This window comes from Sander vitreus, chromosome 15 (assembly GCF_031162955.1).
Source record: "Sander vitreus isolate 19-12246 chromosome 15, sanVit1, whole genome shotgun sequence".
NCBI classification, from domain to species: domain Eukaryota; kingdom Metazoa; phylum Chordata; class Actinopteri; order Perciformes; family Percidae; genus Sander; species Sander vitreus.
Genome location: NC_135869.1, coordinates 19,209,096 through 19,236,710, shown reverse-complemented (window position 1 = coordinate 19,236,710; position 27,615 = coordinate 19,209,096). Strand labels below are relative to the sequence as shown.

The window sequence follows — 27,615 nt, the reverse complement described above, 5'->3', positions numbered from 1 at the left end:
GTGCGACGCTGCGTGGGGGTGTTCGCCTGATGTCATTTGGCAGAAAGGGAGGCTGAGCTAACGGTGGGCACACGAGTGGAAAGCATAACAATAACGTTACCGCTTTACCGTCCACATCGGGACTTATAACGTCTCTTTTGGATTTAAATACCGACTCCTCACCGTGGTCCAAAGAAGAAGACGAGGTAAAGCTAACGGTCTGAAAAGTACCAGATGCTATTCCAGCGGAGAGGGAGAACTGGCTCGAATAAGCAAGAGAGGGTGATGGGTTCCCGTTTTCCTGACGGCTAACGTTAACGTTAGACCTTCGTTGGAAACACGGATACTGCGAAGTGAGGGGGACTTGCTTTGCTTCTTCTCCACCTCCGTCTATGTGACATTGTGCCTGAAATGCTAGCGCGGTCTCGGCCGTCGAGCAGCCTCTGGGCCGCAGCTCGGCACACCGATCCCGAATCTGGGAAATAGCTAGCTTGCTGCAGCTGTACCAGATGCTGCTGTTGCGGCTGCTGCTGCTAAACGGATCCGAAGGACAACACAAGCAGTTCAGGGCCCCGGCGCTGAGTGAGCTATTCTTTTACCTTACTGGACTACAACGGGCATTTGAGATGTGATGCTTTTGTGCGTCGTTTTTGAGCCTTGTGTAGCTGGAGGCTCTTGCTTGCTTGACGCGAAGGAGCTAACGTTGCTGCAAAATGCACAGCAGAACCACAGCAGCAGGCTCCTGTTGAAGGGGGCGAGGTTTGACTGATAACAGATAACAACCCACCCTGTATCTCCTAACACTCGGTTCACATTTGGACTACGACCACCACATTTTTCCACGTCATTCACCGCTTCATAAGCTGGCGATATGGATAAACTAACGATCATTTCAGGGTGCCTGTTTCTGGCAGCAGATATCTTTGCAATAGCCAGCATTGCAAACCCAGACTGGATCAACACTGGTGAATCAGCAGGTAAATGAAGCAGGCCACAGCTGCCACTGAAAACTACCATTACCGTATGTTTTGTTTTTTCACTGCCCCCCACACCACATGACCATTTCCCATCCGATAATCTCCACAACAAAGATATGCTCCATTCATCTGCAGCAACATCTTTTGTCCTCCACAGCAGTGTGTTCTGTGCATATTTATGGCATTTCTTATTGACTAAAATATCAAGAACAATAATTACAATTTCATACCTGATTGAGCAGCACCATGGACCTCTGCTGCGTCTAGGGTTAGTCTATATAAATGTCAGAAAATAGAGAAAAACAGCCATCATAATTCGAGAAAAACAGAACAGAATCAATCGTTAAAATAGTCGTTAGTTTCAGCCTTTATTTCTGTCTACCAGCTAATTGATTAAGCGGCTTATCATTTTAACACTAACCGTAATGTTTAATCCTGTATTTCTCTTGTGACTTGACATTTAAAGTGACCTCCATGTGATCAGTCTAATCAGTGATCACTTGAGGAACCGAAGCAGGTGCTCATTTGTGGTGTCCCTGCTGATTTTGGAGAGAAGCACGTGCTGTTAGTCCTCTGCTTTATTTGTGTCTACTGAAAACACATCAAAGCTATTGATAGACAGCTGCTCCTCTTTGTTCCCTCTGTAGGATGACAGCTTAGTAACTGGGTCAGGGAGGGTCCATCATCCGCCAACACACACCTAGCCTGTATTAGCTCCACAAAAAAAGCAATCCCTTCAAAAGTAATAATAGGATGCAAATGAAATGAGGGCACCATCTACAATGCATGCCATTTGATTGTATTGGAGAGTTCCCATCTAAAGTTAGTTTACTACAGCCAAAGAGTGGACGGTAACTGTACAGAAAGTAGTAGTAGGTTAGTGTTGTGGTGAGTGTGCGTGTTAGACCAGGTTTTCTATACCGCAAAACCTCACTGTTCTCACTTCCCCTCACAGCTTTCACCACCTTCTTAGGATGTTCATGTGACTTGTCACGAATGGTGTTACGAGATATAATAGACCACTGACTTACATCTCTCTCACACTTTTCTTTCTCATCATTTTGAGAATATACCAGCCGCTGTTTAGGGCAGTGGGTAAGCCTTATAAAACTAACTTTCTGTCATATTTGCTGAAACTGACCCTATGTTCCAGTAGAACTACATGAAGCAGGTCATTTAAAAAAAAAATCCAGCTCCTCTGGCACCACCTGCAGCATGTAGTGCAATTTGCAAAAATCCACCACTCCCTGTTCAGATGCACCAATGGCCGGGGGTGTGTGTCTAATCAATGCTCATGCACACGCATTCATTCTGCCTTGTGGGGGGAGGTGCTTAGGAGACTGTTTTGAGCTTTAGCAGAAAGGGGAGGGACTGAGAAGTTGTCGATGTTCAAATTTTTTGGCTAAGTCCTGGATCTTCGCAATCCTACCTACAGCACCTTTAATGCCCGACAAGGTGTCCATTATCAGGAATTAATGGACGACGGGGAGGCCAGAACCATTAATTACCTGATAATGGACAGCTCGAAGAGCATTAACCCGCTTAAACCATGGTCACTTGCAAGTATTTTTTTTGTTAAAGACCATTCATTTATATATTTTTATGCGTTTGCAATGAAAATCGAAAGTTTTTCAAACAATAAGTCTGTTTCCTTGGTAACACCTGAGGGTTTGACTAATACCTGGAACAAGCATTCCCATCCCATAAGGTTCTTATGCAATGGAAATGTTGGTCACTGCTCCAGTAAATAGGACGGACTTTAGATATGTCTTATCTAGATATTTCTTGTCCACTTAATTTAGGTTTTATTTTTATTTTATTCTAGTCGATTCTGTAGTATTCTTTCGTCTAGGAAGGCAGTTAGTTCGCTTGCAAAGTAAACTTTGAGTAAATATTCACCTTGGACAGTAGGTTACAGTTTCTGTCCATCTTGGTAAGGCATCAGTAGCAACATAGTCCTATAAAAGCCTCGTTACATTATTTAGTCAATGGAAAAATAAAAGCTGATTGTCATTATACAGCTGTACATTAACTAGAAATGCATCATAATGTGCACCTAAAGGCTCTGACACACCAACCAGACGGCCGACCTTCGGCAGAAAAGGCAGTCGGACTGACTGCCTCCCCGAATTGGTCAAAAAAGTGCCTCGGAGTGCCTGCGCGAGATGTAATGCGTCTCCATAACAGCAGGCGGCGCTAATCTGTATTGTCGCCCAAAAAAATTAAAACCGGCAGCTGATCGAAAATGGTTCACCAAAACCCTGAAACCGTGTTTCTGAAAACATTTTAAGCGAGAAATAGGCCATGCAGTTGCTGAGTCTGTCTTCATTTCAGATCGACAAAGGTCAGTTTAAAAGATTTCCGTCCGATTTTGAGAGACTCTAGTCACGCTCATCCCGCTCGTCATTTCCGGGTTAGCACTCCACCAATCAGATTGGTCATTGAGTCCAACTGCCCGCCTTACGATTCAACATGTCAAATCGGGCCAAATGAAGGCCTACGGCACAGAACACACCGAACAGACTCGAGTCACTGACCTCACCAGACTGTCCGACGGCCGATAATCAGGTTGGTGTGTCAGGGCCTTTAAATGCCAAATGTACAAGAAGTTTTTTGTGACAGAGCTTTGAGTGTTAATAAAAGATTCTGGATTAGGCTGTCTTTATGGGTTGAGTGTGCGGTCTCAACCACACACATTTGTGGTTAGTTTTTGCTGTACCACTTTAACCTAAATATCAAATAATGATTTATAACACACTATAATGTAGTTGTAAGCAGATACAAGTTTTTATAAGTATTTGTCAACAACTGTAACTCCTGTGTGCACCAATGAGTGGAGACTGGTGTATGAACCTGTAATAAAAGACAAACTTAATAGTAGAGTAGTAGTATAGTAAAACATAGTTGCAGTATCAATCTGCTTACAACTACATTATATAGTGTTATAAACGTATGTATAGTAATTATAAATGTTAAATGGGGGCGTTAAAGTGAAGTCTTTGACTTTTAAGATGGTCTAGGCATATTAAATACAAATGTATAGTTTCTATTTGGGACTCTGTTAGCCTACACTCTTTTGTTGGATTCTTATGCCTCTATTAGAGCTGATGTTGCTAAATTGGATTCATGAGAGCCACATTTCATGCACTGATTGTGTTCAAGTTATATCAGAGTTAAACTATTTATCATGAGTTGTTTGCATTGTTTTGTCTATCCCATTCAACAGACTAGTGTAGTGTTGGAAGTTATTATTTATGAAGTAAGAGCCCCTAGTGACTCCCCAGATTGTATTATCTCCAGTCAGCTGACCTTTGGTTCCCAGCTCTGTTGTTTTGTTAGGGGGGCTCAGCACTTGACAACGCTCCTATGTAGGACCTCAGTGTGTCATCTTTGTACTCAGTGTCGAGAAACAGACATGTTCTCCTTGGCAGTTAGCAGCAATAAAGCTGCCTTTGCTCATTAAGTGTGTGGCTTTTGCCTCCCTGTTTTGGTCAAGTGATTTGATCAAAGCTTTTGGAGAACAAATCAAGAATACGTAAACAAACTGTGAGACTGCACATTTGAGGAAGGAGAAGTAGCACTACTGTAACGCAACACAAAAGACAGTGTGTGTATCCATGACACTGTCCTCTCTTCAGTGTGATATCCTCAGGCAATAACAGCTGAAGTTGATTTCCTGTGCTGAGCTTCAAGACAAAGCCATTGTTGCTGTAGTGTCAGCCACAAACTGTGATTCTCGTCCGCTCCGCTGCTGACAGATACTTGTCACCAGAGTGAATGTCGTAGAGCCTAAATAACCTCTGATACACTCTGCGTGCACACACACACACACACACACACTTAAAAAAATGCTAATTCACAGTTTGGCCTTTCATCATGCCACATCCAAGATGATGTAGGTTTCCTAGACAATCTTAAACCTTGAAGGTGACCTTTTCTCACAATCAACAGTGTCAGTGATTTCCACCTGTTAATTCAGGTGGAAATCATTCTCTGTTTTAAGAATAAACTAATAACCTTTCTGTTCCAATTTAGCATTACCCTGATATAACTATTGTGTGCTGAATGAAATAAAAGACTGCTGTTGATGGAGATCACAAGGTGAAAGTTGTGATCGACAGGAAAAATGCCACACTTTGTCTTTTCAAGCAAGTGGTACTGGTGCTGCTACAGGTGGTGTCGGTGCCAGAGTTGTGATTGTGCCCAAAAAACTCAGGCATTGTAGTCAAAGACACAAGCTAGTTGTAGTTGCTAGATTATTAGTCTGGGTTTTGCAAAAACGTGGCTCATTGAAAAAAACAAAACATGTAACATCAAATAGGAAACAATATAATTGTACAAAATGCATGAAAAAGACTTAAGATTTGTCGAAATTGCAGTAAATAATCACTTGTGCACAGGAACGGCTTCTGTTATATAATTATATAACAGACTCAAGTCACTGACCTCACCAGACTGTCCGATGGCCGATAATCAGGTTGGTGTGTCAGGGCCTTTAAATGCCAAATGTACAAGAAGTATTTTGTGACAGAGCTTTGAGTGTTAATAAAAGATTCTGGATTAGGCTGTCTTTATGGGTTGAGTGTGCGGTCTCAACCACACACATTTGTGGTTAGTTTTTGCTGTACCACTTTAACCTAAATATCAAATAATGATTTATAACCCACTATAATGTAGTTGTAAACGGATACAAGTTTTTATAAGTATTTGTCAACAACTGTAACTCCTGTGTGCACCAATGAGTGGAGACTGGTGTATGAACCTGTAATAAAAGACAAACTTAATAGGAGAGTAGTAGTATAGTAAAACACAGTTGCAGTATATATCTGCTTACAACTACATTATATAGTGAATGATGAAATATTAAGGAAGAATATTAAATTGTGTTGTTTTAGTTATTCCTTTTCAAAGGACACACAGTGTCACTGATGCAAAGCAACTGAAAGCAGGCCCAGCCAATGTCATCTAGTTGCAGAGTTTTAGAGTCAGCAGTTTAGACCTGCATTTCAGTCCAACCTGTGCCTCCAGTAGGAAAGGACAAAAACCGCAGCGCTGGTTTAGAACTACAGATGTAAACATGACGATGTTTGAAAATTACAATGTTTAATTAATACTTAGGACTGTAACAGTTTGTGTATTTGTGCCGAACCATCGCGGAACGGGAGTCACGGTTTGGTGCACGCAGAATACATCGATGCAGAGTGATTTGCGGGATGTGGAAATAAAGTTCACAAGCGCGAGTTTCGTCCAGAAGCTTTCAGCCGTAAGTACAGTCAGGTGCTGGGCTTAGCACAACAAGCTGATTGGCATGTGAGTCAGTCCCACTATGACGAGTGCAAATATAACGCCAGACCTGCCTGTGGGTTCAGCAACAACCGCAACGGAGAGAGAGTTCTGTGTAAGACAAGGACGGGGTAAAGTTATTTGAATGGAAACAGATCGAACATGCTAACGCACATTTGACGGTATCACCTGGAATGCGCCAATCACCGGGACAAGGAGAAAACAATGTGGATCCTAACTCCTTATCTCGGCTGCTTTTACGCAGCCTTTAGACGCAAAAGCAGAACTGCTGTACCACTGTACCGAATTTGCATTTAAACCAGGGTATGAACCGAATGGTGACTTCTGTTTACTGTTACACCCCTAACTTGGACACAAAAAAACAAAAATAGCAGCTGTATCAATCACTGCCTGCAGGTGGCCCAAGTGTTTACTTTCATTGCCTGTAGGTGAAAGCATTCCAACTGCTATCTGCTTATTTTGCTTTTATATAGGCGCTGCAGGTTGTATATAAGATAAGATTAGCTTTGTCATTTAGTACTTATGTTGAAAGAATGCAGTACTCTGGTGGGTTTGTCTAACATGGTTTCCATGCAAGTTTTGGCTGTACACAGCAGCTGTGCTCCAGTGCCCCAACAAGGCAAGGGGGTGCTTTAAAAGCCTCCAGCAGCAGTGGCAGAAGACGCAGCTGTTTGCTGCTTTAGCTTGTCTACTTGCTTGCCCACCACAGTTCAGAGGCCTGTTTGATTCATCCCTCCAGAGCTTTTAAACAGCAGCACCCCCCTTCACTAATGATAGCATCCTCATGCTGAAGATGAGCAGACTCGGACCTCATTTCCTCTCATTTGGACCGAAACATGGTGAGGAGTATTTTGATCATAGTGTGCACAAAGTTGACGGCAGGGTAAGAGGGCCTGATGAGGGCGTGGAAGTGAGTAGGGCCTCAAAATTCAGGATTGACCCATTATTTTCTGTATGTGAGAGACAGAGGGGCCATTAAAGATTTGTTTGTAAACTAAAGAGAAGCAATTTCAAGGTGTGGTCACAACGGCTCTGTGTCCCGTTTACTTCAACTGAGTTCAAGCATTGTTTCTTGCTTCGGTGGACTTGTAGGTCAGAGGTTCACCTCAGCAGATAGACTGACACTGATTTGCTGTGTTTGGAAATGGTCATTTTACTAGAGATGTGCCATCACCTTGTCAAGAACAATATCACTACTAGACTGCAAACTGCAGCATCACTCTCCCAGACTGTTTGTGATCTTCCTGCCCAATATGTATTTATTATCCACAACTGAACAGTGACCTGACCTTTATACAGCCATATGCTCCCTTCACTCCTCACTCCTGACCTTTGCTCATCATGTCTGCCAGAGGGTGAAAATGGGCCATTGTTGCTTAGTTGTACTTTTTAATGTCTTCCCTCAGTTAAAGAAATAATGTGACATTTTGGGAAATGGGCTAATTTGTTTTCTGTTACACGAGAAGATTGGCTTTGTAGGGTTGTGTGTTTGCAAGTTAAGACAGAAGTGGAGTCTCCCATGTTAGAATTAAATATGTATCATGAACACATCGTTGCTTTTTGACCATAAGTCTGACTTTAACGAGAACTGTTTGTGTGCGTGCCTGCTTGTTGAGTTGTTTACCTGCGTCCGTGTACCATAGCGTGCTTGCCTGTTGTAAGGCAGGAATTACACAGAGAGCTAGTGAAACAGCAGGAGGCCAGAGGATCCAGGAGAAATGGTCATAAAGCGGTGCCATTAACTTTTGCTGTTTCGCAGCACAAGTCCCTGCTTTTTTTTTAACCTTGCGCACCTCCCGTACTTTGATTTGCTCGAGGTTACTTTGTAATCGACTTCAGTAATACGGTAGGCTGTTGAGTAAGCCTGTGAGCTATTCATGTGCCATTGTTGTGTTTCTGCTATGGTTTCTGCACAGCGAAAATTGAATTGCATTAGCAATAAGGCAAACGATAAGGTAAAAGTGAAGACGGAAAACATCCTTTTTCAGTTTTTCCTTGGTTGTAATGAAAGATGTACCCTAATGACAGCAATGCTGTATGTAGTCTAAAATGTAGGGTTGTATGCCTGCAACAGCAGATCTAAAGCCCTCAGTTCTGCAGCTCCATAGCTTACTTTAACATCTACAGCTCCCAAGGTGTTTTGTTAAACCACTTGCATTGTTTGTGTGGGTTGTTACTAGAACAGCAGTACTTTCAATGGGTGTTTTAAAAGGGGACAGGATTTCCTCTGGACCACCTGCAGAACGCACCACACCCCCGGAGCAACAAGAACATTTTTCTCACACAGGCTTTGCTATTCTGTTTGTATTCAAGTGCGTTAGACTCAATAGGGTTATTAGCAGCATCATGTATTCATTGTGTAAATATACAAAGGGTTATAGCAGACCGGTTATAAAATGTCTGGATTTGGGTGCCAGACAGAGCAAGTAATGCACTTGACCTTCTGAAATTCTAGCTCACATACTTATCTTATGCACGCGTCCACCCACCTGCTGAGCCACTGTTGAACTTTTATGGTGTTGCCCACACAGACTTGCCTTTTCAGTGAATGGGTTATTTTGTGGTCGTTAATGTTTCTTTTTTCAGATAATGCCTCAAGCATGTAGAGTAAATAAAGTCCCTGTATTACTCTGAGAAGACATTGTGCCATCAAAGCTTCAATTCAGAATTAGCTTAGCCACATACCGTATATGTTTAGCAGTTTTACATAGATGGACAAAGTTTATTTAAAGGTTCCCTGGGGAGTTTTTGACCTCTTTTAGCGCTATGGAGTTATCCAGATGGTGGTAATGAGCCACCATATGCAGCAAAAGCAGGAAAGAAGAAGACTGCTAGCAAAAATAAATTAAAATATTGCCTTTTGAATCTGTTTTTAAAGTGTGGGGTTTATTAATTATGACTGTGACATTTATAGCTAGTGCCATTTTAAGACTGAGCATTCAGACTGAAAACAGTGTTGCGTTAGAGAAACGCAAGGAGCTGCGTTTGTCGAGAGTGTTGCTTCAGGTACCTGTGTGACAAAGACATGCAATCCCGGAAGGTCAGTTTGATTAAAACTTCAACGATTTTAAAGGATTATCAAACCCCAGAACACGCTACAACAGTTTGTGTCTTTTGCTGTTAACTTGTAAAGACAAAAATGTGTTTAACCTCTGAGACTATTGCCAGGTGAACTGCAGAATTATCTCATTCATGTTACAACGTAATTACCCAGGAATGTATGCTTGTACGAATTTGATTGGCCAGTGCAGTGCTCGCTGCAGGATGTCGCTGCTAAAACCTAGTTTTATCTGCTTTGTGGCTTCATTGAAATGAAGAAGGGTGCTGCATTTTTCATGCAGTGCTGTTGTGTCTTTTTACACAGTATAACAACGTCCTATAATCTGTCTACAAATACAAAGTGTCAATGCAGCATGGGGTGTAGGACCGCTCATCTTCCATTCCAAAAGACCACTATACATCATCCAAGTGTACTAAAACCCCTCTAATTTTTCAAATGAACACCTCACATCCCCCACAGCCTCTTGCTTTATAGTCTGCCTTTCTTTGCCCGAGACCTTTGATCAGCAGAGGCCTGAATGATGCGATGCTGTTCTGCTTACTCAGGTAGAAATTCCCCTTGAGGACCTGCTCTAATTGAATGGCGTCCCTCCAGAGTGGCTGCACCACTGGAGCATGTTCCTGCTCGGAGTACTGGCCTTCACACTCAAGCTTTAGCAGAGCTCTGCTCATGACTCAGAGTGAGACATGAGTCCATTTGACTCCTTGTCTGATCAATGATGGATGGGTAGAGTAGAACATCAGTGTGCATACTTAGATATTCAAAGATCCTAGCCAAAGACTAGAGATGAAGGAAGGCAAAGGTTATTGCCAAGTATAGAAGGCTTTGACATATATTTACAGAGATACTGGGTCTCAAAAGCTGCTGAAAATTTGTCTCGATATCATTGTCATACTTGCGTTGGATGGATTCAGTAATTGGCATGATTGATTTTGGCCTCACTATCTTTTCTTGAGTGTGAAATAAAAAGGAGAAAAATTAAAGGAGCTTCTCTCTGCTCTCCTCTTTCACTTGTTTCTCTTTCACTTTGACGTCAGCTGAGCTGCTACACTTTTGTCTCCCCTCCTCCAAATTAGTTTTACTGTTCAGTATCTCTGCTTAGCTACTCAATCTGTGCATGCTGTTATCCTATTTTTCAGAGAATTCATGAGAGCTCAACAGTTTCTTCACAGGAGGTAGAGGAAATAAAAGGCCTAATGTGTGTTAAAATATTCAAACTGCAAAAAAGGGTTGGGACCCCCTGTCATAGATCACCTGGTAAACCCAATATTCTGTGTTTTTGTGTGCTTGTTGAATGACGAATTAAAGTGAAAACCTTAACAACCTCTGTCTGCAGGTGCCCTTACAGTCGGTCTAGTCCGACAATGTCAGACCATCCACGGAAGAGACCGGACCTGTATTCCACCTCGGCTGCCCCCAGAGTGGGTCACCACACTTTTCTTCATCATCATGGGCATCATCTCCCTCACAGTCACCTGTGGACTGCTCGTGGCATCACACTGGCGCAGAGAAGCCACCAAATACGCCCGATGGATCGCCTTTACTGGCAGTAAGTGAACCAGACAATGACATTCATGCTGAATGAAATAGTTTTGCTTTACTGGACTTCCCATCAGCACAATTCCCCCTGGAGCTGTCTCACCTTCTTCTCTGTCTCACTGCATCTGTCATGACATAACCTATAGAAAGTCACCTTTGCAACATTAGTATTCTCATGGACATAGTCTCTTTAGGGAAGGAAATAAAAGGAGAAGTGATGAGGTTGAATCGTTGTGGAAAATTGGCCCTGTTATGCCCTGCTAATTTAGATGTGTAGCTAAGTGTGTCGTCAAAAACATCCAAGGCTATATACGTGTGTGTGTGTGTGTGTGTGTGTGTGTGTGTCACATTCATGAGTTTTTTTTTTTCCTGAATGCTTAATGACTCCTCTTGCTCCCTGAAGCTAATTTATTGAGTAATGCAGCTCCTCTGATACCAGAGTGGGTGGCTTATGTGCCACAGCGTTTCTCTAGTGTTTTCTCTCCCTCTTTGCCTTGAACATCGCCCCTCTTTATTTTTTTTTAGATGCACTTCCAGCACTTGATAATAACCCATCATGCATCCCGTGCACCATGGCTAGGCTGGTTTCGTAAGGCTGTGTGGGAGGGCGGAGTTTGATTGGGCTGTTAAGGGAATAGACGGCCTAAAGCACACTTGTACAGATGGAGCAGTGGCCTGTGAAGCCACAATGCTCTGTATTATTGTTTGTAAGCAGGGTGCATTTTTCAGGACACTGGCTTTTTTGTTCTGCAGATTTGAACGAACACCCTGTGCTTTCCTCAAGTTTTTTTTCCCTGCCAGGCCAAATGCAGATCTGTTATTAGGTTTTGTAACGTTTCCTAATTCCCGATGAATCACCACTTTCTCCACAAACGTGTCTGTCTGTCCGGTAAGCACAAATCTGTGTTGGCTAAATTGGATGGTGTTGACTCATTGTTAACCATCACATTTGAAGGAAAGGAAGGCAGTTGCCATGGAAACAGTAATAATTTGTCACCCTTGTTTAGCTTCTCGCCGTAGTATACAAGAGGTATATTGTTCTTCTTTTTAATGAGTTTAATTCATGATGATTATCACTTTAAATTCCGAAATAAGGTTTGTTGGCTTGGTTTGTTGTAAGCGAAAGACAAATCATCACTTTATTCTGTTTAAGGACCACCATTAGCTGACACTGTAGCGACTGATGGTCTTCTTGGGATCCTCTTGAGCCTGGTTTAAGTGTAGGATGAAAAGGTAAAATTGGAAATTGAAATGAGCTTTTTTTTCTTTTTCCAAAACCTCTGAGCTGATGGCCGAGTAGGGGAGAAGTTAAGTGAGGAAATGGGTGGGAGCTTAAATGAGTTGAGTAAAGAAGGCGAGTTGAGTGAAAAAACCATGTTTGTACAGGTAAAGAGCCAATGTAAAGACACAAATGGACGTGGAGGGACGAAGAATAAAGTGAAGTTGGTTGTAAGGAGACGGGGGTGGTGCATTCAGGGCAACCAGGTGTTGAAGGTTGAGAGAAGGTGGGCAGTCTGTAGTTTAACTGGGTCCAGGCCTCCGGCACCTGAATGGACAGCTTTGTATGACCTGCACAGACCCGCCTCTGTGTCGCTGCACACACACACCAGCAGTGTTTCCCCAAGGTGTGGGTCATCTGTGCGAGTGGGCATAATAATAAATATGCAAGAATATGCAGTTTACTATCAAATAAGACAAAGAAAAGCAGCAAATCCTCATATTTGAGGAACTGAAACTAGAGAATGTTGAACATTTTTGCATGAAAAAGGTCAAACGATGAATCAATTATCAAAATAGTTGCAAGTTAATTTTCTGTCGATTTAACTAAATGAATGATAGACTCATTGTTACAGGTCTGTTATTTAAGTGCAGAGGTAACGTCTGTACTAGACATTCGTGCTTATAAGTCATTAGTTTATCTGCTAAGATGCTGTAGTTTCACCAGCAGCAGGCGAACAAGTGTGCCATCAGTTCAGGCACCCAAGAGAAGCAGTGGACCGTGAGGTGCACTTCAATTAACTCACTGTCAAGCTTGCAGGAATAATGCTGAGCTGTATCTTTCTGGCTCCACTTTAGCTTACCTTAGCCTGTATCCTTTTGCAATCATACTGCCCCTCATAGATAAACACATTACCCGAGCAATGAGCAGACGTAAATATTGGCGTTAGTGTGTGCTTTCTGACGCAAATTTTCCAGACATTGTTCATTTATGTTCGCTGGCAGACTGGAGACGTTTGACCTGTTAGTCAGCACAACATGCACCTTAGCACCTTAGTATTTATATATATTTAGTTTTTCAGAAAGTACAGTGACAAAAACGGTTAAAAGGGCCATATAATACTATGAAACCTGATCATCTGTCACACTCTGTTAATCTTGATTTTATGATATATTGTAAGACATACCGTTTATACCATGGTTGCCATCCCATGAATATCTCTGGTTTCATTAGGATATTGTGGATAATGTTCCAAATATATTTGCAGGTCCCGATCGATGGCAGTATAGGATTTTTATATTTGCATCAATGTTGTGTGTACAAATTGTATTACACACTTAACACTTTTCAGGTATTTCAATTGCTGGATTAGCCAAAAGCAAATATTCCAGTCTGTTTATTTTATCCATATCGCCCACTTCTCATTAGATATTGAATCTCTAGGGGGGAATTGTAGATATTGATTAATGGCCACAAAATGTCTTCTAATCCTAATATCCAGATTTCTGTATTACTCCAGACTCATCTAGCTGCATAACATGACAAAACTGTGAAAAGGCAACCTCAGTGAGCTTTTAAAGACCTGGAAAAGTCATCCCTCAGGTACTTAACATCTCTGCTAATTGGAAAGAAAGGGTAAAAGCTAAAAATGGCTTCATGTGCTGTCAAATGGATTATACACTGTTGAGGTAACCAAAATAATTTCACTCAGCCTCAGTTAACTTTAAAGAGCTGTCATATCTAGTATTGAAATACTTGTAATTCTTCTTAAAACTAAGATAGTTAAACTTTAGAGTTTATGTAGCACACACAGTACCATATAACGGGTCACATTTCCCCACCCCCACCATTCTAAGACCTCATTCCAGGAAGAAATGTTGATCCGACTGTTCTCTTTGAATGCAACAATAGAGTTATTTTTAAGTACGTGAAGCCATTCCACAAGTTCTGCTCAGCCATTGATCTGTGTTTGACAAAAGTCTCAGTTTGCTTGGCTGCTTTAACGTCACTGTGTGTTACATAAGTGTACTCAGAGCTGGACCAAAAGCTTCAGTAATATATACTAATAACATATTTAAAGGAAATGAAAAAAAGGGAGCTCTTCTAATTAGTGACAACTTTGCTATCCGATCAAAGACACCTACTTTCTGGACAGTACAATAAGTCATGACTTCACCCCTGACCTCTGCTTTGCTTTGCAGCTGTAAACATGCTGTGCAGAACATCACAACATGCTCACTGTTTATTAGAGGGGTAATTTCCCTCTGTGAAGTTTTTGTCATGCACATGCATACTTGGAACAAGCCAATTAAAAAATCTGGTTAAAGGGGAACTCCGCTGATTTTACACATCAAAGTGTGTTTTCATGTGCTGGGGAGTAGTCAGTTTTTTTTTTTTGGGGGGGGGGGGAGTTAGTGGTTGGAGTTAAAAGAAGGGAGCTTACCACACCTCTAGCCAATCTTCATCTCAGCTTGCTAGCATAGCCTGCTCCATTGATTTTAATCATCTGTCCATTGTGAATCTAACATGTAATAGGAGTGCATTGCTAAATCAGAGGACTACTCTTTTAAATTAGGTTTCTCTAATGCAGGGGTCTTCAATGTTTTTTAGGCCAAGGACCCCTTAGCTGAAAGAAAGACAGAGCAGTGACCCCCTACTACATAGCCTATATTGTATACAATTGAGTTACTTATTATACTGGGCCAGATTTATACATCATATTTTAATATCAAACATACATACATGTAGAAGCACAGTGAATCCTTAAGCTCAAATATATCTGTGAACGGCTACCATGGCAACCTTACCTTGATTAGTAAAGCCTATCATCATCATTTTTACACGAAAAGGCTGATTTGCTGAAAGCTGAAGTTGTTGTATTAATGCTAATGTATTTTTTTTTTACTTTCAAATTCAATAATTTGGCAGCCCCCCCTGCAGTGTCTCTGAGGACCCCCTACTAGGAGTGGAACAGTACATGTATTTGTATTGAACCGAAACGGTACGGGCGTCTCGGTTCGGTACATGAATTGAATACTGTTACATACGCGTTTCTTAGGGACACCTAATCTGTAGCCCCGCCTTAGCGCGGAAGCTCCCAAGCTCCGCCTACATGTCGAGTTGGTCCAGTGAGTCCACATGAAGCAAACTAGTCCCTTCCATATACAACCAAACACGGATGTACTGTAGCTGTATCCCTTCTTGCCTCGACCACAAATGGCTTTCAGGCCCATTTACTTCGCTGCTAGCTCCGCTGTTAGCGTGTGAAGCTAACGCCACAATTCGTCAACTGCTCTGTGTAACCGAAGCTGCTCTTTTAACAGCCCTGCTCTGTGCATTCACATATGAGAGCAGCGCTTGTCTCCCATATCACACTACTAGCTGATTGTCTTATTTTGTTTACAAGTTCCAGATGGAGTCTGGAGATGATGTGGGGTAGCCTACTTATTGTTTGCTGTTTACATCTTACTTTATACGCTTCAGGCTGTTGCAGCTAGTTCAGGGGAGAGACTGGATGACACTAGGTGGTACAGGCTGAGACATGCACAATAAAAAAAAATTTCCTTCTGCATTTTTGTTATGCTTTTCCCTCCATTGTACCAAACCATTATGTCTGAACCGAGGTATGAACCGAACCGTGACTTCAGTGTACTGTTCCACCCCTACCCCCTACGGGTCGCGGACCCCCTGTTGAAGACCTTTGCTCTAATCCCATACCATTCTTGACGAAATTGCATGTATAAGCACTGAGTAGTGTTCTATGAAATTTGTTTTATAAACTTCTCTAAGGGGGACAAAATACAAAAAAGATGAAAGCTGGTTGATTGCTGTTGCTGGTGAAGCTTCCTTCAGCTCTACAGATGTTCTTCTCTCTGAAAAAAATCAATTAACAAAATTGTTTCAGTCGGCCACAGTTCAAACAAAAACAACCTCGATGCACAGTAGGTTTGTAATCATGCGTCTGACGAAAGGTTTCTATCAGTAAATTAAAGCTCTTATGTAACATCTAGTGGCAGCTGTAGGAAACTACAACAACATCAGCATACAGTCATGTGAAAAAAATAGGACTCCCATGCTAAAGTTGACTAAAAAGAGGAATAAAAAAATCATCTTTTGGAAAGTGATATTAATGCCTTAATTAAAAAAATGAGGAAAAATCCAATCTTTAAGCACACCAATTTTCTTTTGTGAATGAATAATGTATAAATGAATGTTCTTCCTTAAAATACAGGGGGCATAAGTAAGTACACCCCTATGTTAAATTCCCATAGAGGCAGGCAGATTTTTATTTTTAAAGGCCAGTTATTTCATGGATCCAGGATACTATGATCCTGATGAAGTTCCCTTGGCCTTTGGAATTAAAATAGCCCCACATCATCACATCCCCTTGACCATACCTAGAGACTGGCATGGGGTACTTTCCATAAAATCATCTCTCAATGCAAATCAAACCAGCTATTAGGCTAACTGAAAAAAAACCATGCCAATCTCTAGGTATGGTGAAGGGGATGTGATGATGTGGGGCTATTTTAATTCCAAAGGCCAAGGGAACTTTATCAGGATGCATAGTATCCTGGATCCATGAAATAACTGGCTCAGTCGTTCACAAGCAAGGATGGGGCGAGGTTCACCACATTGTGAACAACTGCGTGAGCAAATAGTCTAACAGTTTAAGAACGTTTCTCAACGTACAATTGCAAGGAATTTAGGGATTTCATCATCTACAGTCCATAATACCATCAAAAGAGATAACACATAAGCGGCAAGGTCGAAAACCAGCATTCATTGCCCGTGACCTTGGATCCCTCAGGCGGCATTAAAAACCGACATCGTTATCTAAAGGATATTACCACGTGGGCTCAGGAAACCATTGTCGGTTAACACAGTTCATCATGTGCAAGTACAAGTGCAAGTTAAAACTCTACCATGCTGGGCGCTCGGGTAGCTCACCTGCACCGCACGCCCATTTATAGAGGTTCACTCCTTGACGCAGCGGCGGGTTCGACTCCGACCTGCGGCCCTTTGCTGCATTTCATTCCCCCTCTCTCTCCCCTTTCACGTCTCCAGCTGTCCAAAATAAAGGCCTAAAATGCGCAAAAAAATTATCTTAAACAAAAAAAAACTCTACCATGCAAAGCGAAAGCCATATATCAACAACACTCAGAAACACTGCCGGCTTCTCTGGGCCAGAGCTCATCTGAGATGGACTGACGCAAAGTGGAAAAGTGTGCTGTGATCTGACAAGTCTACATTTCAAATTGTTTTTGGAAATCATGGACTTCATGTCCTCCGGGCCAAAGAGGAAAAGGACCATCTAGGTTGTTATCAGGGCAAAGTTCAAAAGCCAGCATCTGTGATGGTTAGGGCTGGGCGATATGGGAAAAATCAAATATCATGATATTTTTTACCAAATACCTCTATCGATACAGCAACGGTATTGTAGTGTTGACTATTGGTGCTTTCACAAAATATTTACACAATGAGATTTTTGATAAATAATCATCGGTAGTGTGGATATAATGACTAAGTGGGGAAAAGGCAAATAATAGCAGTTACAACAGTCTGGCAAGTTCAGAAAAAGTACATCACTTTACTGTAATGCAGCCTTTAAAACCAGGAAAACACTTGTTATCTAGTCTCATATCACGATATCGATATAATATTGATATATTGCCCAGCTCTAGTGATGGTATGGGGGTGTGTTAGTGCCCATGGCATGGGTAACTTGCACATCTGTGAAGGCACCATTAATGCTGAACGGTACATACAGGTTTTGAAGCAACATATGCTGCCATCCAAGCAACTTCTTTTTCAGGGACGTCCCTGCTTATTTCAGCAAGACAATGCCAAGCCACATTCTGCACGTGTTACAACAGCGTAGCATCGTAGGAAAAGAGTGCAGGTACTAGACTGGCCTGCCTGCAGTCCATACCTGTCTCCCATTGTAAAATGTGTGCCGCATTATGAGGCGCAAAATACGACATGTTGAACAATTAAAGTCGTACATCAAGCAAGAATGGGAAAGAATTCCACCTACAAAGCTTCAAAAAGAATTGTCCTCGGTTCCCAAACGCTTTATGAGTGTTGTTTAAAGAAAAGGTGATGTAACACAGTGGTAAACATGCCCCTGTCCCAGCTTTTTTGGAACGTGTTGCAGGCATCAAATTCAAAATGTGTGAATATTTGCAAAACAACAATAAATCCGTTTTCCGTTTGAACATTAAATATCTTGTCTTGGTAGTGTATTCAGTTGAATATAGGTTGAAAGGGATTTGCAAATCATTGTATTCTGTTTTTATTTACGTGTTACCCAACGTCCCAACTTCATTGGAATTGGGGTTTGTTAATTGTGTGTATATGTGAGGTTTTGTATACAGTACATGGTGTATTTACAAGGGTCATACTTGAACACAGTGCGTATTAAGATTATTTATGGCCTTTTTTTTAGATTATTTGTTAGGAAGATGTGGACAGGAAACATCAACATTTCAACATATTAATAGGATTCTTGTACAGTTTGGGCCGACCACATATCTCATGTAAGTACACAGTAATGCTGTCTGCATTTTAAATTCCATATGCAGCAATACAGTGGGACAGAAAATAAATAACTTAAGAACTTCCCTTTTTAGTAGAAGCTCCTCACTGTCACACATATATAAGTCTATAGTCATAAGTTTAAAGTTATTTTATTGCAATCACTTGCTTGTGGTAATATGCAGCACACATAATGTTGGTTATTATCTATACAGTCATGACATCACTTCCTGTCTCGCCTCTGTTCCACTAGCTTCTGTAACTCAATGCAGTCATTCAGCATTTTTTTTGTGTTGCTGGGGTTTACTTTCCATATTTTCATACACATTTACAAGCAAGAGACTGTGGGTACTTATGCTCTCGTGACCTGGTTTCATCCATATCCATACGTTTTCACCAGAGCTTCACTTTTCGTCCTGCTGTGATTACAGACGTGTCCGAACTAACCACAGACTCGTGACAATTACCCCTAAAAGGTCTAAGGGCTTATGGAAAAAAACAGCATGCTTTTCTTGACCTACGAAGTGATCCACGCGGCATACTGTTGCATGAAATGCTCGGTTCCATGGCCATGTTTGTAGTTCTTAAAGTAGATACAAATGTGGGATTGTGAATGGAATGAGGTGTCTTACTTCTGGAATAGAAGTCTCTATACGTGACAGTTACAGTACATCTGCCAGTGCTGGTGGAAAGTTCCCGCTTAAAGGCATACTATTTAACTTTTACGTTCCCTCTTCTAGTATGCCTTTAAGCGCTGATAAAACTGATCTTGGTGTAAAATGTGGGGCTTCCCCAATTGCTGGTGTGGTGATTATAAACTGAATGTCATCCACAATGTTTTGAGCAACTGCTCTATTTGTCTCCTCTTCTAATGAAGACATTGTTGTGAAATGAGCAATGAGTCTGTCATTTCTACACTCAAAAAAAAGATGTACTGCCAGATTTTGGTTTGACTGAGCAACTCGGATGTGTTGCTTGATATTCTGTTACTGTATATTTGTCAGAATAATGTGTTATCTACCGCATGTAACATATCTTTTAATGTTAAAACATAAAGGTTAAATGCCATTTAACAGAAACATTTTGTGTCACAGTGCGTTTGAAGGGTCTGCTTTGTGTAATTGCTTTCTCAAAGCCATTTGAAAGGCACTATTGGAGATCGCTAATGAACTTGCTAAAATCTAATTCAATTTGAGCAGCCTATGCTTCCTGCTCAAGTTGAATGAGTTCATGCTTAGTTTTCTGCACCTTGTGTGGAGAACAAAGGCTAAAACGATGACTGAGGTCGGACCTTCTTTTGTGTCCCATCTTTTATTTCTTTTGTAATATGAGGTGTCTGTACAGAATCATAGGATTTTTTATGTTTAAGTGTACAGTAGGCTAACATTTTCTCTCTCACTCCTTCTTTCCAGTGATCCTGTTCTGCATGGCGGCGCTCATCTTTCCCATAGGCTTCTATATTAACGAGGTGGGAGGCCAGCCGTACAAGCTGCCCAACAACACAGTGGTCGGCTCCTCGTACGTGCTGTTTGTCCTCTCCATCTTCTTCACCATAGTGGGACTTCTGTTTGCAGGCAAAGTTTGCCTCCCAGGCTGAGGACTCGACCATGCTCGCCTCTGGACCGACACAAGAGGCTCTGAAAATGTTATGGGATTTACACAAACACACAATGACTGAAAATCAAAAACAACAAACTCTGACCAGAAGCCTGAAACAGGGAAGTCTTTGATTATGTGTCAAGGGGCCGCAGCACCGCAGAGTACCTAACGACTAAAAAATGACAACGAACAAAACACTAAAAGGGGGGACATGGGCACAAAGGGGTGAGAAAACGGACAGCCAAGGTTGTCGCAGCACCGTGCCACTGTTGATTTTAAATACGGCTGTCTCTGTTGTTGCTCTGTTGGAAAAGGGTGCTTAATCTGCTGCTGTCAAGGCAACTGCGGCCACAGTGCTGGCGCACATTTTTTGAGGACCACTTCAGCCACTCCTTGACTTGACCCCCAGCCGCCCTCAGCACACATCTGCATCGTCACGACTGCTCCTGTTGCTGTTTTTGGCTTATCTTAGCTATTTCAGTTGTGTGTTTTTCTGTTGTTGTACATTTTGTGTTCTTTTTTTGTTTTTGTTTTTTTTTCCTCCCAACCCACGCAGCCTTTTCGCTGAAGTAGCTTGAGTGTAATTGAGGTTCACTTAACCGAATCCTTGAGGGCAACTTGGGGGTTTTCTGCCAGCTTGGCTTTAGAGCAGTGTATATTTTCGCCTGTCAACTCACAAGGCCCCAGGTGTGTGGCAGGGGAGAGCAGCTGTGAGCACAGCTGTGTGGCCCAGCTCACGGGCTGCTGTAGACGAGAGGAAGGTGCAGGTGTGCCGCTCTCCAACCAGCTGCAGCTCAGGAGCAGGTAGCAACGAGGGGTGACCTCCCTGGGCAGCAGAACAGGAAGTCAAGTACTATAAAGGAGAATGCCACTCAATGTAAGACCTTGCAGTATGCCATTTAATTGCTAAGCTAAACCCATGACACTGATACACATCTTTTGCCAATAACCAGAAGACTGAATTTAGAGAATAATCATCTAAACATTAACACACAACACTCTTGTATTTGTAGTACTAATTGTGTTCAGTACAGCCACAAGCACAGTGGCCTTTTCAGAGTATTTTTCAAAGGTGTTACATCACTGTGGTGTTACATTTTCGAGGAGTTGAGAATAACCCATATATCACTTATTATAGCAGACAGTATTGACTTTTTTTTTTTGTAGAAGCCGAAGTTACATTAAGGTGTGAAAATAGCATGTGAATGCTAATAATCGCTGGTATTCTCCTTTAATGTTGGACAGGAAAGAAACGAGCCAGGGGATGTTTTTGTCTTGCTTTGTACAAAAGTGGAGGCACAGGGACTGCAGGTCAGGTCCACGCATGGGGCTGTGCCTCAGTGTGCTGCTTTTGAGGCCTGTGAATGCAATGCAAAACATACACACACACACACACACACACACACACACACACACACACACACACACAAATCTCTACTATCTCAGAAATTAGTTGGGTTTATTCATAAATTTTAAAAGTCCATTTACAGTTGAACTTAACACAGCCATCCCTCAACTAAATTGTTTTCTAGTTCCGCATATACAACTATTTGGGGAGCATACAACCTACTGACACAAAGATTTTGTGTGTGTGTGTGTGTGTGTGTGTGTGTGTGTGTGTATAATCAGTCATGGAGCGCTGTCGCGAAGTCTTATAGTTTTGCTTTGTATTTCTGTTTCCTGCTCAGCTTTTCTTCCTCTCGGTCTGATGTATACTGCTAACTCTACACTCTGCAGTCAGTGCCCTCCCTGTCTTGGTTGGTTCAGTATTGTGCCATGACCTGTTTTTGTTTAACAATGTACAGACACACAAAAGGCAGGATTTCTGTATTAGGAACAGTATAGGAGTACAGAAATAGAAGCACCACAAATGTATAAAAAAAAGAGAACTTCTTACCTCATTGTTTTTGTTTCTGCTATTATTTTCTAATGGTGGCGATGTGTGCCCTCTAATTTGTCTCTTGCCTTGATCGGATGTCTTCACATAAAGCCTATGATCATAGGAAATTATTTATCACTGAATAAAAAGAGGAAAAATGTGTGTGTGACTCTGACACAGTCTTTATTATGCTTATATAAGGGGATGTGAAGTGTGAATCTAATCAATAGCTGAGATGATGGCCAAAAGAAAGCAGATAATTTAATCATAACCTATTCATCTTAAAAGCAACATGTTACTTCTGCAGGATGTGACCCAAATGTCCTTCTACTCCTACTTCATTAAATGTGAAAAAAAAACCTATTTCAAGGGCAGCCACCCAGGATGCATCAGTGCAAGGCCTATCTCTGTTCCCAGAGTGCATCTGTTTAATGCTGTTAAGTGGCCTTGAAATCTATTTTTAGAATTGTTTAATGTGTTCCATTTAAGTCTGTCATTTTGAGGCTTTTAATTTGCACAGTAAACATTTCCTTCAGAATAACACCTTAGTTTCTATGACAACTGATCATGTGCATCACCATCATAGATTTGAGCACATGCTCTGCAGCAACGCACACTCTGAGTCTGCATTAAAGCGTTCGTGACTTTGAAAGCTGAAAACGTTTCCAGAGGACGTGCAGTAGTTGCACCCTTTATGTAGACCTTGCTCGATTGCCAAAATTATTTTATTTATTATTGAAAGACTGGTGGCAGCTACTGGCTTTGCTTTTGATTGCAACTTAACCTTCAAACTGTCAGTTTTTCAGGAATTTAAAGACTATGTTACCTTTTTAGACAAAGTTTTGACTGTTTTTAAAGTAATAGCTTAATAGAGCTTATTTGCTTACTTACTTAGATGAGAAGATCAGTACCGATGTGTTAATCATCCCCCCTTAAGTTTAGTAAGGAAGCCAATAAGCAAACTGCCGAACTATTCCTGTAAGGCTCATCAAACCTAAGCCTCCAGCTGAAGAGAAAACATGGACATCTTTGAAGTTGGAGTTCTTAGTTGTTTTTCTGCAGCATTAGCCCATCAGTTTATGGCTTCTCTTAATAAACATGTACGCCCTTCATTCCTTCACTAACAATGCACTACAACAGTTCAAACTCAGGACTCCTCAAGAGAACAGATTTATCATACTTTACACAAATGGGCACAGTGAGATCTGAAAGCGAGTGTTCAGTTCTCAGCACTACCATGAATAGGTTTTTATTCATGTGTGTCATGCATTCAGCTGGACGGGTCACTTTCATTTACTTCATTCACTGTCGGTGTGCAGCTGAAGATGAGACAGCACGACTCCTCTCAGGACTGCACCTCCATTAGCCTCTCAGTGACTTGCAGCGCGGAGTTGAGCATGAGTAGTGTTTCCATTTAGGATTTCAGAAGGTCACGGTATTTTGGCTCAGCGGATCACATCAGTCCAAACAGCACTTTGCTCTCTGAAGATAGCTGCGGGAGTTTAGCAGAACTACAGAAAAATGCACTAATGAATATTTGATCTCAACTGTCATAAAGGCTCCTTACATATGATTTTTTTTCATTAAATACTGCTGTGTGAAGTTTTACCTGTTAAGGCATCAAAATCTGGTTTATTGCCAAGTAGGTTTTTACATATAGGGGAATTGCCTTTTTTTGGTCACAATAAACATAGTAAGAAAATAAAAAATAAGTACTACAAGTTAATAATCTTAAATATAAAATAGAAACCCAAACTTTTAATGCGGCATTAAGGTATTGAATTATTAAGAGGTTACAAGCCTCTTGCCTCACAGAGTGTGTATAACGTATCACCCTGCATATGTACTGAGGGGACGAGTCACTGTACAAAGGAGGACTCACAGTTGAGACTGTTAGACTTGATTTAGTCGGGCCCCCCTGATCGGCAGCAGATGCTTAATAGTGAGTTATTGCAGGATAGATCAACACTGGCAGATCCCAGAACAGTTCTCTGCATTCCAGATGGAAGTGAGACGTGGCCCAAAATGCTCGGTTATAACTTGGTTTGCTAAGAAAGTAACGTGCACTCTGCTTTGCCATTAAAAATGAAGTAGATAATTAGCTCTAAAAACTTCCAGTGTCCCTTTCTTATTATGCCTTAAAATGAGCATTTGCAAGCCTGAGTGTTGCAGCAATACACATATAATACACTATGTTGATGGTAATAAACTGGACAGATAAGTGCTTCACTATCAGATTTCAACTAGGTTTAATTAAGAAAGTTCTCAGTTTTACAACTGACTGCAGTGCATTACGATGAATTGTTGCAATACGACTACTATTGGCTGATTTTTCCTGTGAAAATGTTACTCTCAACTGCTGGGAGCTTAATTTGTCTAATGAGACATTATCAAGCAATGATCTCTTTCTAATATTGTGGAAATGTCTGTCGTTCAACAACAGTCTGCCCTCTGGACTCTTGCTCTAGTTTGTATAAGACAATAAAAGAGATTCAAGAAGAAGCAGAAGAACTGCTCTGGAGGACTGACCCGAAAGATAAATACTAGTTGTGTGCACTTTTTTGGCATTTCCAGCCAAGGAACTTCTTTTTCTCAGCACCAATTATTTATATTAAGCAGATTTACCCAAATAAATCTTCTGATAAAAGCTGCTGTGTTGTCATTTGCTGTATCACATCTCTGCCAGCTGCTATTGGAATTGAAGACAGACAAAAATATCTTGAAATCAATACGTGATAGAAATGACTCTTTAAACACCTACGTGCAGAAATCACTCCTGTTCGGTGCTGCACACACTGATAGGTGCCTTAACATGACATTGAGTTGTGTGGGTGGAAGAAGCGGTGAGAGAATTCATATTCCTATATTTTATAAGCAAATGTGTGTATGAACCCTGTGTTCATGCTTTACAGTGGTGTCCTTCTGCCTGCTAAGACAGATTATTGTGTCAGCATGCTGCCAAGAGCACTTAGATGGAAATATGGCTGCCATCTGTTCTCGTCAGAGGCTGCTCTAGCTTTCTGTGCTCCACCTGGACCTGATGATGAAATCTATCTATCTATCTATCTATCTATCTATCTATCTATCTATCTATCTATCTATCTATACCAATTTACGAGCAACCCTTTGGAAACTCCCCTCCAGACATTTTTTATGACATAAAAATATACTGTTTGGAATTATTATTTGTCTATTGTGTTTTGTTTCCACAGAAACTTAAATGAACTGGTTACACATTCTTAAAAATGTGCCTACTTTTACTTATTTTCGCTTATTTAAAAAACTATGACTATAAGTAACTGCTGGACACAGGGTCTATCCTACTTGTGTGTTTGCACAAGAGGCTGCAAGTTTCTACATCACACTTGATTTACAAGTTACGTAGGCCTACTGGAACTGGATTCTCTCCAAACTAGTTGCTAATGCTGCTGGTACGTCTACGTTTAAACTCAAATTTAAAATGAGAACTGAGAAACTTTCCTCTTTTCAGCAGACAGCTTTCTAGTGCACATACATCATCCTGCACAGTGAGATAACAATAAGCAAAATAAATGTTCATAGTGGATGAGGGACTTTAAAAAAAGGCCCTGAAATATGTTTTCAATTACATGCAGTAATGAATTATCAAACTATAAAATACTGATTGAGTATGCTTTTTGATTCAGCGCTTACTCTCCTCTTAGATGCTGTTATTAAAAAAAAAAAAAATCACATTCTAGACATTCTTTATAGGATCAAACTCCAAACATTGTTTTTCTTGTATGTTAAGAAATGCTGATACTGTTTACTGTTTCGAATGCATTGATTTTAATTACCCAGTTTACTGGACAGCCACACCTACAGTACTGCATATCTTCTGCTGTTGAAAAGGTCTATGTAAGCAGTATACTCACTGCATTCAAAGTGATGTGAGACACGCTGGTCTGAGGGTTCTGCGATGCTTCGCTGGTGCTAACTTTAGCTGCCTTCAGTATTGATCGGTCAGTAGGTGGGAGATAGAGGCCCGGTAGAGGATGCAGATGTTTCCTCCCAGACAGATGTCTGTCTGCTGCTCGTCAGCATCCGTCACACAGCAGATCTGCTGCTGAGGCGAGAAATACAGAAACAAGACAGGGAAATTAAGTTTGAGGAGAATAATCACAACAAGACAAAATAATGCAATCTATTTGATTACAATGTGAGCAGTGCTTTCACTGTTTGGGAAAACTTGATTTTTGAATGTGTGTTTGCAGACATCAGGGTAGCGTTTCTGTCAGATTTAATTTAGTTTTTAGTAATTATGTTCACTTCTTTTAAGTTCTTATTTTAATATTATTAGTCAAGGGGGTATTTTCTGAAAAGAAATAATGATCTTTTAACATCTGTGTATGAACAAAAATACAATTATTGTCACAAGAGAGATAATATCACAATTTATAGTTTTCAAAATGTTCTGAAATGGCAACATTTTAACACCTTGTTTTCATCTTACTGTAATGTTAAAGATGCATCAATCCATATTGTCTATACTTGCAATGGATCAAATAATAATGTTTAACAATGTATAATGGGAAAGGGATCATTCGTAGTGATGAACCCACAGGCAATTATTGCCAACTCTCCTCGTCTTCGCAGCGTTTTAGTACATTTCAACTCTTGTTTTGGTTTCGTTTTTGGTTTCGTTACCTATCCGGCACCAAACTGCAAACAGACCAAGTTAACGACCAGCTGGTGACCATAGCTTCTTCCACCACCCCCCATTTCACTCCGCCTGCTTTAATTTCAAATTCCCAGTCTTGCTTTGCAGCTCCAGAGTTAAATCTGCTCCACTGTGTCTCTTTCTCTATGTTGCTTTCATTTTTGGAACAATGACATTCAAACAGCTGGACATCCTGCTCTGACACCGTGTATTTTTTTGACAATAACAGGAGTCCGCACGAATAAACACAAACACATTACCACCACACGATAAATACTGGAATGCAAAGGACATCTGCTGGCACTTAGGTGTACCCGAGTGTACGAAAAGACTGCTGCTGAATGCACACACACACACACACACACACACACACACACACATGCACGTGCAACCCCCCCCCCCACACACACACACACACACACACGTACATGTCTGCTGTCATATGAAGCTCACACAGCTGCCACAGCAGTTCTAACAGAATGCACCTGTGACTGTGTGTTTGCAGTCAAACGACATCCTGACTGTTTACAGCATAACTGAACTGTAACAGGACAGACAGAGCAAGAGAGTCATATTTACACATTGTCTAACTTATTATATAGTGCTTTATTATTGAAAATATTATATATTGGCTGTAGTGTTGAAATTAGTATTTTTTGCTGTGTTACACGTGAAGCGTCTGGAAAGGAAATGTTTCGTAAAACATTCTGTGGAATGTAAACATCTGACCAAAACTCATTACAGTAATTATCAATCGATGATCATTTGCCAGTTATTTATATTACCCAGGTTATCAGTAGGTATAATGTCAAAGGTCAAAACGTCTGCCTGTCCACATAATTC

General features: G+C 41.1%; 1 protein-coding gene and 1 long non-coding RNA gene across 2 annotated transcripts; one reads left to right on the top strand and one right to left on the bottom strand.

Annotated features, from left to right (window-relative positions):
* Nucleotides 1–8: 8 nt before the first annotated feature.
* Nucleotides 9–22,256, top strand: mosmoa (modulator of smoothened a). Its single transcript, XM_078269749.1, has 3 exons — nucleotides 9–956; nucleotides 10,658–10,870; nucleotides 20,029–22,256. Exons 1-3 carry the CDS (start codon nucleotides 851–853, stop codon nucleotides 20,211–20,213), a joined length of 504 nt encoding a protein of 167 aa, XP_078125875.1. The 5' UTR covers nucleotides 9–850; the 3' UTR covers nucleotides 20,214–22,256.
* Nucleotides 20,764–27,123, bottom strand: LOC144530259 (uncharacterized). Its single transcript, XR_013503091.1, has 3 exons — nucleotides 27,033–27,123; nucleotides 25,988–26,178; nucleotides 20,764–23,605 (listed from the first exon to the last, which is right to left on the bottom strand). It is a non-coding gene; the product is annotated as an uncharacterized LOC144530259 (long non-coding RNA).
* Nucleotides 27,124–27,615: the final 492 nt, after the last annotated feature.